Source organism: Silurus aristotelis (genome assembly GCF_946808225.1).
Source record: "Silurus aristotelis genome assembly, chromosome: 9".
NCBI lineage: Eukaryota > Metazoa > Chordata > Actinopteri > Siluriformes > Siluridae > Silurus > Silurus aristotelis.
This window is the reverse complement of record NC_139582.1, coordinates 12,483,014-12,497,543: the sequence shown is the minus strand read 5'-3', so window position 1 is coordinate 12,497,543 and position 14,530 is coordinate 12,483,014. Positions and strand designations below refer to the sequence as shown.

The following is a 14,530-nucleotide window of genomic DNA, read 5'->3' as shown; positions in this document are numbered from 1 at the left end:
TACAGTGGTTCATTCACCAATCCTACAATGCGTCACTGCTGTAAACAGGTTAGACTGTAGGCTACACTTCAGCCCAAATTCATTCATTTAAAAAAGTAACGGGTAACGCACCATATGGTAACGGTAACAAAGTTACTTTATTTTTAAAAGTAACGCGTTACAGTATTAGTTACTGTCAAAAGTAACGTGTTACTGGTAACGTGTTACTGCCCAACACTGGTCACCAACGTGGACCCCGGGCCTTTTTTAAAAATAGCTGTTTCTTACTTCCTACTAAATCATTGTTGATAATTATTATGAGAAATCATTAGCATGATTAGTGTCTTTACATACATATCATTAATTATTAATACTAACATATAATAAAAGGTAAATTGGGCAAATTTGTTATTTCAGATCAAATTGAAAACTGTGTGTATCAAACTGGTAGCCCTTTACATTAATCGGTACCCAAGAAGTAGCTCTCAGTTTCAAAAAGGTTGGTGACCCCTGGTGTGGGGTATAGTCTGAGCACTGCTAAGAAGACCTTCCAATTCTGCAACCTCTAAAACAAAGCTGGCAGCACGTATGCGTCTGTTTTTTCCAAAAGCCAGATCCTGCACCTGACGCACAGCACTACGACTTAACTTTTTTGATCGACTTTTGCGAGGCCTGTTTCAAATGAAACCCATCTTGAAAAACCTCTGTCTGACCCCGGCCACTGTACTGTAACTCTGTTTCAGGGTGTTACCTATATTCTAATAGCCGAGGCCATCTTTGAAGAGAGCAACAATTTTAATTCTCAAATCCTCAGAGAGATCTTGCCATGTTGAACATCTAGTGATCAGTATTAGAGAATTGTACTCGAAGCACAAATTTAAACTGCTTTAATACAAGATACACAAATTTGTATGATCCTGTCAAGCAGACAAAAACATGAACATAAAGAATAGGACATGTGGCTTTGCATGGTTACATGTACAGCTGTTATCACTTAGGATGTACTCACTTTTGTTGCCAGCTATTTTGACAATAATGTATGTTGAGTTATTTTCAGAAGACTATAAATCTATACTGTTTTACAAGCTGCACATTACTCTAAATGTATAATATAACTTTCATTTCTAAGATTCAAAAAAGCTCAAATATGAGGTGTGTACTGTGTATATACACTTTACTGCCAAAAGTATTGGGTCACCTGACCTTTCCTGCTTTATGTGTTTTTTTTCCAAACTGTTACCACAATGCAGGAGGCACTTAATTGTACAGGACATCTTTAGATGCGATATAATAAAATTGTTTATTTACTTGAACTTGGAAACCCAAACCTGTTATAAAGCTCTGATCTCATCCCTACTGAACACGTTTGGGATGAATTGGAATGCTGTCTGCACCCCAGGCCTGCTCATCTCACCTGCACCAGTACATGCTTTTTGTAATATCCTTGTGGCTGACAAACACAAATATCCATAAACACACTCCAAAATCTAGTGGAACATCTTCCCAGAAGAGTAAAGGTTATTATAAGAGCAAATTGGGACTAAATGTGGAATGCAATGCTCAAAAAATCACATGCCCAGGTGACCCAATACTTTTTGCAATATATATACATATAAAAGAGTGAATGACACAGAACACAGAACAGAATGACTCCATAGTGTTTGTCAGTGGACTGAGAGCGTCTCTAGATGGTTTTCTTTTCTCAGCCTGTCAAAACTCGCCTGTTCATGCAGGATTGGCCGAATCAAGCAAGAAGGCGGGAGTGTACCTGTCACCTGGTGAACCGAAGCATGAAAGTTCAAAGCAGAGTTTTTCTGAAACAGACAGAAGAACTGCATTTGAAGAAAGAAAAAAAGACTGACCTCAACGTTCAAGTTTTGTCAACCATAGGGCAGGAAAGAGCAAAACCCAATTGACATGCTTGTGCAGCACAGAGAAGCAGTGTTTCTGTTTGGTTGGTTGGTTTTTGCCAGGTGAAAGAGGAACAGAAATCCACCTTTCAATTCAGGTTTCATCCCGCTGTCAGAGATAAGAGCCAAAACAAGCGGCGTCCTCTGCTGAGATGTAATTAAAAACTCTTCTTTAAATAATGAGGGATTTGCAATAGCAAATCCTCCTGCTCCTGATCTGCAGGCTCCTGCAAGCCTGCTCTCCATTTTCATAACAAAACCCATCTCCATCTGCTGTCCTGCATCTCCGTGTCAGGACAGTTCAGCTTCTACTGCTCTTCAGATTACTATTAACCCAGACAAATTCATAAGATTCTGGTACTATACTATACTATACTATACTATACTATTCTATTCTATACAATGTCATGTAATGAATGGATAGCTGATGCAAGCACAAATATATATTAATTACATGCACACATGCAAAACAAACACAATGGAACTAAACGCAAAATAAACAAAGAAACAATGAGCAAAACCTGAAATGTGGAACAAGGTACAAAGTTAAGCGTGAAAAGTAGCCAGGGAGAGATGTACAAGACATGAGACACTAGGAGTGATTCTATATACAAGTGTTATTTAACCGGAACTCTCATTTAGGTACACTAGCAGGCATGTGACACATGCTGTGCATTGGCTGATTGGAAAAGTAATCCTGGCCCACCTCTAGTGTGCGGTTCCCGCAACTCAAACGTCCCTTCTAGGTGCTGGGTAGTCGAGGGCATGATTCTCTGTTCTGCATGAGTCTGCATGTACCCAAGATATAGCTAAGGGGAAGAAAAACATCCTCAACACAACAAGGAAACTTAACGGTGTCCTCAGCTGAGCTTAATAACGTAGCAACATCAATGATGTAAAGCTGGAAAGTGTAGTGACGTTCAGGGTGGGGTCATACAGAAGGATGTTCATGATAAGGTTAGGACCTGTACTGGTGCCCTCTGCATTTTTTGTAAAGCATTGTGACATACTCTGCATGCCAGGAAGGCTGAGATACTTCCTTCCAAGAGCAGGATGCCAACGTGACTTTTTCAGTAGGACAAGAAGGATGAGCAATGTTCTCTTTAGAGCAGGGAGAAATGGTGACATCTTTAGCTGGACAGAATGGCTGAGAAATGTTCTCCCAGCACATTTCTTGCACAAAGCAAGAAGGCATCAATGAGATGAACAAAAGACAAAAGGTGAGTCAGTATATATATATATATATATATATATATATATATATATATATATATATATATATATATATATATATATATATATATATATACACGTGTTAATTTACTGGCTACATGATTCCGGTGCACGAACAGATATAACATGACAAATAATGATATCAATAAGTAATGTAATAATATCATATTGCATTGTTCTGGGGACCCCTTGTTTTAATGTTTGTTTCTATACTAACCTTTCATTCACAAAGGTTACAAAAACTGTTTATATGGTAAAGTATTCTGTAAGGAGTAGTTTCTACTAGAAATCTGCAATGTCGTGAACTTTGAAGGAAGTAACCCCCGTCTGTTATTTTATGTTCTCTGGCATCTGTGTTACAGAAGATTTTGCACATTGTTGTTTCTTGACAAACCGGATAATATAATTGAGAATAGGAGCTTTTTTTCGAGGATGTTCCATAAGGTTTACTGTAACTATAAATGATAATAATGTATTACATGTCCTTCTTGAATAAAAATACATATAATTGTGGTAAATGAAGAATAAATCAGTTCAAGACATGCCTCTATGATAAACTAGTCAGTGTTTCAGAGTTAAAATAGATAAAGATTAGTACTGCTCAAAAAAACTAAACAACACCAGTCGGTAATCAGCATGTAAAGTGTGAACAGAGCAAAGATAACTGAGTTCTGTCACCTTTTTGTTCAAATTTCTCAACAGATTTTATCCTCTTTCTCTCGTTTCTCAACATCCCGCCCAGCTCGATGGCGAGAATGTCCCCTCGTTTGTACCTAATCCACAACCTCTCATCAAGAGGAGATGAAAACGACACAGAGGAGTTAAACTCCAACATCCTTTCATTTCAGAGAGAGCAAGAAAAGAAGAAAGAGAACATGGGAAAGAGAAGAAGAGAAACAGAGAGTGAAAACAAAGAGATAGAGAAAGATGGCAAAAGCAATATAAACTGTAAGAAAGAGAGAAAATGAGTGCAATAAGAGAGTGGGTGTAAAAAAGACCAAAGGAAGATGGAAACAAAAAGGGAGTGATAAAAAGAGACAGAGGTAGGACACAATTTAGAAGACCGATGGGTAACAGAGAGACAGATTAAAGAGTGGTAGAGACAAAGCATTGTTTTTCGTCTCCATTCTCTCTCGTTCAGTGTGATCTTTTACAATTTGATTCTAATCCATCTGTGTTCATCATTAGCGCAGCAATTTGCACAATACACCAATGAAGATACTATAATCCTGTGTGTGTGAGAGAGTGAAAAAGAGAGAGAAAGAGAGAGAGAGAGAGAGAGCGCGAGAAAGAGAGAAAGCAAGTGCATGTGAATAGAGTGAGGCAAGTCTTTGATCTGCACCATCCTTTACACACACACACTTAGTTCAGTGTCCGAGTGTCCTTTCACATCAGTGTTCTAAGTGCACCTAGAAAAAAATTAAGCTCTGGGACCCTGTCCGTCTCTCTGCCTGTCTCTCTCTGTCTGTCTTTTTTCCCTCCCTTTCTCTCTCTCTCCCTGCCTGTGTCTCTCTATCTCTGTCTGACAGGGGCCCAGCCTCCGTGTCTCTTGTTCTGTCTGTCTCACTTTGCCGAAACACACTACTGAACACTCACACACGCCATAAATATACACAAAAAGGAAAAAATACATGCACATTGTATAAACCCAAACAAACGGAATAACTACATGCATATAGTAAATACACACACACACACACACACACACACACACACACACACACACACACACACACACACACACACACAGAGTATAAATACACACAATACAAATACACACACCTTATAAATACTCAGATACTATAAATATATACATAGGACAAAACACATATAGTATATTTAAAAACCCAAAGTGTAAATATGATTGCAGCATAAATACACACAAACACACACACAGTAATAATACAGTTTCACTGTATACACTCACTATTCACTTAATCAGGAACATCTGTACAGTTAGTTAATTATTAAGCCAATCAAGTAGCAGCAGCAGCACAATGCAGAACATCAGTTGATATAAAAGCGTGAGCTCTGTCACTTTAACTGTGGTATTGTGTAGGTGTTAGATAGATTGAGTTTTTCAGAAACTCCTGGGATTTCAGAAACTCCTCACACAAAACACTAACATTGAGTGAGAAACAGTTCTGTGGGAGGAAAAGCCGTGTTGATGAGAAAAAGTGATGTGCCCGTGATAGTTTGAGATTCCTGTTTTTGGCTGCCAGGAGTGGATCCAGATTTGTGTTTTCTGAGCTGCTTTTCTGCTCTTCATTTTTGTAAAGACTGATTTTTCGAGTAACGATAGCCTTCCTGTCAGATGAGTCTGGTTAATATCTTCTGATCCTTGTCATCAACAAGGCTTTTCCATCTGCAGACCCCCTACACTCAGGATGTTTTCGGTTTTTCACACCATTCTCTGTAACTCTAGAGACTGTTGTGTCCCAGGAGCCCAGTAGCTTCTGAAATACTCCCATCTGGCACCATCATCCATGCCATGGTGAAAGTCACACTTCACACAGATTCACACTTCACACTTTTTCTTCATTCCAATGTTTTATGTGGACATTACCTGAAGCTCTTGACCTGTACCTGCATGATATTATGCCCTGCGCTGCAAACACGATTGGCTGATTAGAAAACTGCATAGATGAGCAGGGGTACAGGTGTACCTATCAGTTTTGCGTATTTTTATAGACACATAGTATTAAACATATTGTCTGCAACCACACACAGTGTAAATACACACTGTTATACATGCAGTGTATGAATACTAACACTGTATAAATATGCAGACAAAGTAATACACTGACACACACACACACCATTATACACTTTTATACACACACACTGCCATACACACTGTGTAAATAAACAAAGTATAAATACACAGGAATACACTGCCCATAGTATAATCTAATTATGCACACACACACACACACACACACACACACACACACACACACACACACACACACACATACACACACACACACACACACACACACACACACACACACACACACACACACACACACACACACACAGTAGAAATACACTCACAGTATAAACATACACCCACAGTAATACATGCTACTATAGACACACAGTCTGAATACACACTGCCATACAGACAGAGTAATACAGAGCTCCCTACACACACTATCACACACAGAGCAATACCACACACAGTAATACACTCCTAAATAGTCACACACACACACACACACACACACACACACACACACACACACACACACACACACACACAAAAAAAACAATATACACATTCCTCTATACAAAGTGCCATACATACAGAGTATAATACTCACTGTCAATACAGAGCCACTGTGATTCACACTTTAAATATACACACACACACACACACACACACACACACACACACACACACACACACACACACACACAGACACATAAAATGCACACCGCCCAAGTCAAAATACACACACACATGCTGCCACAGACAAATCATAGAGATGCACTGTCCTTTATACACAGTGCCATAAATGCAGAGTATGACAACACTAACAATATCAATACACAGCCACTGTGATTCACACTTTAGCCACCACACACACACACACACACACACACACACACACACACACACATGCTGCCACAGGCAAATCATAGAGATGCACACTGTCTCATACACAAACACAGTATATAAACTTGTACACAGCAATAGACAAACATTATAAATGAACACAGTATTACACACAGTATACGTACACACCCACAGTAATACACACTGCAATGTGCATGCACATACACACAGTATAAGTACACACCCACAGTAATACACACTGCAATGTGCATATGTTCATACAGTACAAATATACACCACAATAATACACACGACCCGACACACGCAGCAAGGAGCAGTAGTGTTTAACGAGGATCATCAGATGAGGTGTAGGTACTCACCAGTCCTGTGCAGGTGGAAACAGCTGCAGTAGACCCTGTGTGGTTCCTCACACTGCCCTGATAAAGACAGTTACGTACATCAGGATCGATGTGTGTGACCTTGACTCCGCCCTCACTCAGCGTCTGTACCGTAAACTCCTCAGCGATCATGGCTGCAGGCCGTAAGTCCAGGTGTAACTCCTTCCCAAACGCAGAGAAATGGTAGTGCACATGACCTACACCTTCTTCTAGCGACCTTCGGCTTCTGTGCCTCAACCTTGACAAGTTGTGTGTAATGTAGTTTCCATGAGAGTCGACCTCCACCGGGGTGAAGAACATGTAGTCTGGGAGGAACAGGAAGAGGAGGAGACAACATATGAACACATGAACATATACTGTATATGATCTTAAGGTCCAGAAACATAAGCAATGTGTGTGTTACTATTTACCCTGGTTTTACCTACAGAAGAAAAAGAGGTTATACAATTTCATTTGTATGTAAGTGGCTATAATTTTAATGCCTATAAGTTTATCCCTAATGAGCGACCCAGTGGCGAAAGCCACAAGGAAAAACTCCCTGAGATGGTATGAGGAAAATACCTTCAGAAAACCCAGACATAAAAGAGAACCCATCCTCATCTGGATGGCACAGAATGTCCATTCATTATAATTTTTTCTATCACAGTCCATTAGTGTTTATTATTTTCCCAATAACCTCAGGTCCCAGCATTGCAGTGGATCAATTTCATTCATTCATTTTCTCCCGCTTGTCCGTAATTCGGGTCACGGGGGCAGCAGTCTAAGCAGGCCCCCGCCTTCGACTGCTGCACAATCCTCACAGCACCGTCCCTTACGGTCCCTCCTGCAGGTGGTGAGCCCACGGGAAGGCGGCCCCACGTCACTCCGACGTCACGGACCTTGAAATTTCCCTCGTAAGGGACCCCCGGAGCATAGAGGGTTAAGGGCCTTGCTCAAGGGCCCAAGAGTGGCAGCCTGGCGATACCGGGGCTTGAACCCCAGACCTTCCGATCGGCAACCCAGCGCCTTAACCGCTGGAGCCACCACTCCCCCAATTGGATCAATTTGTTTTATGTTTATGTGGATACACAATAACTTTTCTCAAGTTTATTTTCCCACACAATTCCCATCCAACCCCCAGCACGCCATCCCGTCTCCTTCACCGCCGAAGCCACGTGGACGTGTCGAGGTGTAAAAGCATTACACCTTCAACTTTTACAGACTCTACAAGACTCTACAAGAAAATTAGAGGGTGAGCAAATGCTGAACGAGTCTGATCTCCAAGAGGGGGAGGATCCTGACTCTCTTAACACATGTCACATAGTTCTGCTCAAGAGAGGAATGAATGAAGCAAAGTAAAGAACAAAACGTAACACGGGTTCTTTAAAGCAACAAAACACATGCAATGTTCACATAATAATAAATAAAAACATAATAATGAGACACTGACCGTGATTGAGGCCACTGGTGGATGAGGCTGAGACAGATGACATCGACAGACACAGCTGCAGAGTCTGTGAACACACACAAACACACACACACACACACACGTTTGTCCTACTGTCCTTCTAAGGATCTTTTATTGACATAATAATTCATATAGATAGTTAGTGCTATGCAACAATCTAGCCTAAACCTCAGGACCTGAACATTGAAAAGACAAAGAGAGAGAGTGAGAAGAGAGAGAGAGAGAGAGAGAGAGAGAGAGAGAGAGAGAGAGAGAGAGAGAGAGAGAGAGAGAGATGCACTTCATGCACTCTTAGAGGTAAATTTTCTCAAATTTCTGCAGTTCTTCCATTCCAGGATCACCTTAAATGGCTCTGCAAAAATCATCTAGAGCCATCAACCACCTAAACCTCTCTAGACCTTCATTTCTAACTCTATCAAAGTTTGCATGACTCGTCTAAACTCCAGAATGAGTCATCATGCACAAAAGTGAACCCGAACCAGAGTACCAAGGAAAGTTTGCGCTTGCGCGTGCCACCTGCCTTCAGAACGCTCCCGAGCCACAGCACGCGCGCAGGTGAGGAAACTCCACAGGTAAAAATGAAAGAGAAGCAGAACGTGATGAGGAAGAGGAGGAGATGATGAAGGAGCTCCATGCTTGCTTGCTTTTTCTCCTCACTTTTTATTTGCGCGCTCTGCAAAGCGGAGAGAAGGATCGGCGCCGGTCCGCGCGCATTGCTGCGAGCTGCACAGGACAGGTACTAGAGCGCGCACGCTCTTGCGCTCTCTCTCTCTCTCTCTCTCTCTCTTTTGCTCTCTCTTTTTTCACAGCTCGCGCTCTCCGCAGGGGGGGTTTCAGCCCCGGTCGGGTTGTGGGCCGGGCTCGCGCAGATCTGCCCCTGGTACACACTGCTATAAAGCAGGCGCACGAGAACCGGTCTGTTTATCCAATCAGAGGAGAGGATTAGGCAAGATATTTAGCATGCATTAGATGTCGGTTTCTCCTCCAATCTATGGACAATGAATTAAATGCATTCAGGTTTTATGCACCAATGTATATTTTTGACCAATATATTGTTTTTAATTTAATAATAATAATTTAATTGTTTTAATTAAGTTTCAGAATCACGACAGTGTCAGACTAGATAATGAGTCAAATAAAACCTTTATTTATTTGTTTGTTTGCAATGTTTATTGCACACAGGTGGCACATTAAGTATAAGGCAGCAGTGAAAGTGTTACTGAGGATGATGATGATGATGATGATGATGATAAGCAGACAAACCTCTGCTTCAGTTGTTAAGATTTTATAATTAGTTGTAAGAATGTAGAATTGCATGGATAAAGTAAAATAATAGATTATCTATTACCTGAATCATTAAAAAAAATAAAAAATAATAATAATAATAATAATAATAATAATAATAATAATAATAATAATAATAACAATAATCATAATATTTGCGAAATCGCAATATATATTTTTTTATAAATTCTGCAGCAGGAGGAACTGAGTTCACTAACATTTATTTAGGGATTCTTTTTAGCATGTTATATTTATCAAACTCACTATAAATGTAGCCATGACAGCTTTTATCATGCATACTCCCAACACTGAGTTCTGAAACTGTGATTAGTTTCCTGTCCTTACACTGAATATACTGTATCTCTCACAGGAAAGACAATAAACTCTTGCAGTAAAGCATGAGCAGGGATGTGTAATAAAATTCGATATTTTAGATCCTGTAATTTAGTGGCTGTTAATAAATTTGCAAGTGGACCATCCAGGGGAGGTGCATGCAGAAATACCACAGCTATTTTTAGGTTGATCATTTAATTCACTCCTGACCATCCCATAATGTCTTTGGTGGGGTTTTTTTTGTCCTGTCTGTAGGAGATGAATGGAGCCTTTTATAAAGGAAAGCACCTTCTCCAGATATAAGTGCAGGATTGTTAATAGAATTTCCATTACTGTTGTATGACTAGTGGTATAATAATTGAGCACTGAGGTGAGCTCTCACTTTCCTAGCAGTGGATTGTAGCAGTGGATTAAACTGGTTATACTATGGTATTTGAGCACTTACAGTAACAGCGCATATAAATACACAGTGCATATTATTTATGTATTTTAAATGTACACAGGTCAGGTAGAGTTTCAAGACATCTACAGTAAGAAATGATTAGAATTTAGAAACATTGGCGTTCATTTCTAATCAAATCCCACTGATGGAATTTTCTGATAATTTCAAAATCCTCTAGACATTATTGCTCGAGCCTTCTTGAGTTACGATGTCTGTATGTTTGGGGTCATTGTCTTTAATCCTCTTCATCCTGGATTCAGTTTCTTGGCTGATGAGATAAAATTTTGCTCTAAACATCCTTGCACATCCCTTATTACATGTTCCCTTCAATATTCTGTAATACCAGTGTTTTCAGAGAAGCAGGCTATGCCCCAATCACCCTGTTTCACTGTGTGTATGATTGTGTTCCTAGCATCAACCCTTTGTTCTCCAAACACAACAAGCTAAATGAATGAAAAAATACAGTTTGCTTTTGATTTTTTAGGTATTGTTCAAATTGGATTTGTCAGAATTATGTTTTTTTTATTCAGGAGAGGAGTTTAGCATGAGGTGGTTGGTGGTTGGTTCACTGCTTGGTGTTTTATGTAGCTGTTTTTTTCTGCTGCTTCCAATCATCCTGCAGCTCTTATCAAGTGATTGCCTTCTTTTCTCTTATCATTAGTCTATAAGTGCATTCCAAAATCATGTGTGGCTCACTCGTCTCAGGGAAGATTACTTGTGGCTAAATGAAATATCCATCTGTAAATGATCTAATCAGTTGCACTGACCCAGAAGTTTGAACCTCTCTGCTATGGCTCTGCAGCTCTTTACTCTCCAACTGTTGTTTAATAACGTTGTCCCTGAGAACTTTAGGAAGCTCCTTAACATTCACCATGACTGCTACTAGTTATGTGAAGTGGTGCCTGCTATATCTAAATAGGCATTATGTGTGTTAATATTGGATATTAGCACTGGAACTATATTAAGTAATAAAATAAAGAAGAAGCAAAGAAGTCTTTGTTCTAGATGAAGATGTGTCTAAGTCACGTTAGCTAGGAATTAGGAATGGGATGGTCTTTGTGATACTGTATGTAGGATTATAATAAATGATGTTTGCTTTTGAGGGGAGAATCTTCTGACTTCATTTGCATGTCCTTAACAGTTATGCTGGAGATAGATAGATAGATAGATAGATAGATAGATAGATAGATAGATAGATAGATAGATAGATAGATAGATAGATAGATAGATAGATAGATAGATAGATAGATAGATAGATAGATAGATAGATAGATAGATAGATAGATAGATAGATAGATAGATAGATAGACAGATAGACAGACAGACAGACAGACAGACAGACAGACAGACAGATTCCATAAGCACACTCCAAAATCTAGTGGAACATCTTCCCAGAAGAGTGAAGGTTATTAACAGAAGATGGGGACAAAATGTGGAATAGGATGTTGAAAAAGGCAGATACCTAAGTTATGGTCAGTTGTCAACAAACCTTTGTCCATATAGTTTATATAGATAGATTGTATATTTTTTATATTATATAGCTAAGATTAAACTTCCACTATTTAAAAATAATTGTTTAAACTGAATTATAGATAATAATTCTTCAAATAAAACAATATTCTTCAATTATTTCTTTTTTTTGCTTTCCTTTCTTTTCTTTTTGGATGTTTTTCCTAAAATTCCTAATATTTTCCTAAAAGCATTTTATTAAAATGAGTGTCAGTACTAAATATGTGCAAAAAAGTTTTTGTGTGTGTGTGTGTGTGTGTGTGTGTGTGTGTGTGTGTGTGTGTGTGTGTGTGTGTGTGTGTGTGTGTGTGTGCTGAGCTCATAAATCATTATAGGGTGACATAAGTGTGTGCAATAGACTCTGGCCATTTATTTAGTCATGTCAGTGAAAACCCAAACAGTCTGAGCGTCTGTGAACATGCAGTTCAGATCTGACCTAAAAATAATTAAACGTCCCAAAATCAGCTTTTGTGATCAGAGACCTGACACTAACACTAACCTTACAGCTCCCTCTGTGTGTGTGTGTGTGTGTGTGTGTGTGTGTGTGTGTGTGTTTGTGTGTGTGTGTGTGTGTGTGTGTGTGTGTGTGTGTGTGTGTGTGTGTGTGTGTGTGTGTGTGTGTGTGTAAAAATAATTACAGAGAACAATGAATTAAATGCAAATTGAACAAGCAAACAAAAAAAAATTTCTATGCAAAAATGCAGGAGTCAGTTCATGCGTGGGAACTTAGCAGTAAATATTCTATTAGTCAGAGGCAGCAACGCTATTTTCTGTTCCTCTATAGGCATACATATGGTGTATGTTGTCGATGAGTGGGATGGTGTGGTGGAGAATTCAGATAAGGAAGGAAGACATAAATATCAAAGCATATCATCTGATAAAAAAAACTGGCAAGACAGAAGATATTATTAAATCTGGGATTCAGTCATGTTCTACAGTACTTGCCTGTTGTCTCATCCCTGACCCAGAAAAAAATCCATAAAAAAAAAGAGAGGGGGGGGGGGTGTCTGGACAGCATAACAAAATCACATTGGTAAGTATAAAATACTGTGAAAAGTAAGAAATAAATCATTTATGTTAAAATTAAGTAATTGTATTATATTTTTTTACACATTTATTCAATATATTGTTTTTGAATGTTAAAAATCCTTGTCCACTGTGTGAAATATAGAGGGAAATGCACCTATTACAGCAGCACAGAGATAAAAGTATGTGTACAAAAAGTAATTTGACATTATACTCAACTAAAATAAAAATATTGAATATATAAAGATGTATAAAAGAAAGAAACAGTGTAATAGTTTGATAAACAGACATGGACAATGTGTTTGTACAACTAGAAAATGAATAACAATAACTGGATTATAGTCCTATTTTAAAGTGGCAGGAAGGTCACAATCTTAAATCCCAGCACCACCAAACTGCCACTGCTGGGCCCTTGAGCAAGGCCCTTAACCTTCACCTGCTTGTAAATCTGTATGATGGTCACACTGTCTCAGTCGCAGCTCATGGGTCCTCCAATAGGATAATGATCCAAAACACACAGCTAAAAGGCCTTCTATGAGCCTTGATCATAAGGGGTCCCATCATTTCGGGTCCCATCATTCCGTCCACGCCATTTTATTAGTTTTATTATATTACTAGTTATTTTAGAGAAAATCTTTTTTTTCGTGGAGAGGTACCCACAAATTTATCCATGTCTGTTAATATGAATTAAGTGTTAATACTATAAATAAAGAGTGACATGTAATGGGAATGACTGTTACAGCTGCTACAGTGTAAGTCAAAACTTGTTTTCCAGTCATTAAATGTAAATCTGAATGGTCATATATTCCATAGTGTTCTATCAACAATACCAATTGTACCAATACCAAGAGAGGAATAATACAGTTTGGGCTGTGCAGGTTTTGGAACATATTTAACACTTTGGTCAAAAGATAATTTCTGCTTTTCCAGCCTGCTGTGTGTTATTCCTCAGACAGGTGACACAGTTCCATATAAAATTTATTTTCCCAGAAGGTTTAAACAAGTTTTTAGATTTTTCAAGAAACACCAAAAAAAAAAAAAAAAGGCATTTTATCTAATTTGATCCTAAATATCCATTGCATCCTTTTTAGAAATACTTACAATAATATACATAACCAGTAAGTATTGATTCTATTTTAAAAGCAAGTAAGCCATTCAAAATAAAGTCAATATTACAAAATTAAATGTGATTATTGCTTCTAGATCATGGATTGTAATAAATTTTAGTTCTCAGTTCAGGTCAGTTTGCATCTTCATTTATACATTTGCAATAAAGCATAAAAATTTCAGTAGTCCTCATTCATGTCTCTGTTTAATCATTTTTTTTCCCTTTTAATATTCACATTTAAAAATGCAGACATGAATAATACTGCCCTTAGAATACGATCCGTTGAAATAGACGATCCG

At 38.6% G+C, this 14,530-nt stretch overlaps 1 protein-coding gene across 3 annotated transcripts in view; it reads right to left on the bottom strand.

Annotated features, from left to right (window-relative positions):
• adamts18 (ADAM metallopeptidase with thrombospondin type 1 motif, 18) overlaps positions 1–9,328 on the bottom strand; it is a 55,680-nt gene extending 46,352 nt beyond the window's left edge. Inside the window, exons 1-3 of one of the 3 annotated variants that reach the window (XM_083550829.1) lie at positions 9,187–9,328; positions 8,512–8,575; positions 7,065–7,387 (exon numbers count right to left, since the gene is read on the bottom strand). In XM_083550829.1, coding sequence (XP_083406955.1) covers positions 7,065–7,387; positions 8,512–8,554 — 366 coding nt within the window. In that variant the 5' untranslated portion in view covers positions 8,555–8,575; positions 9,187–9,328. Of the gene's footprint in view, positions 1–7,064; positions 7,388–8,511; positions 8,576–9,049 lie in introns of those variants that run through there. The other 2 variants (XM_083550828.1, XM_083550830.1) reach the window with 2 other exon arrangements.
• Positions 9,329–14,530: the final 5,202 nt, after the last annotated feature.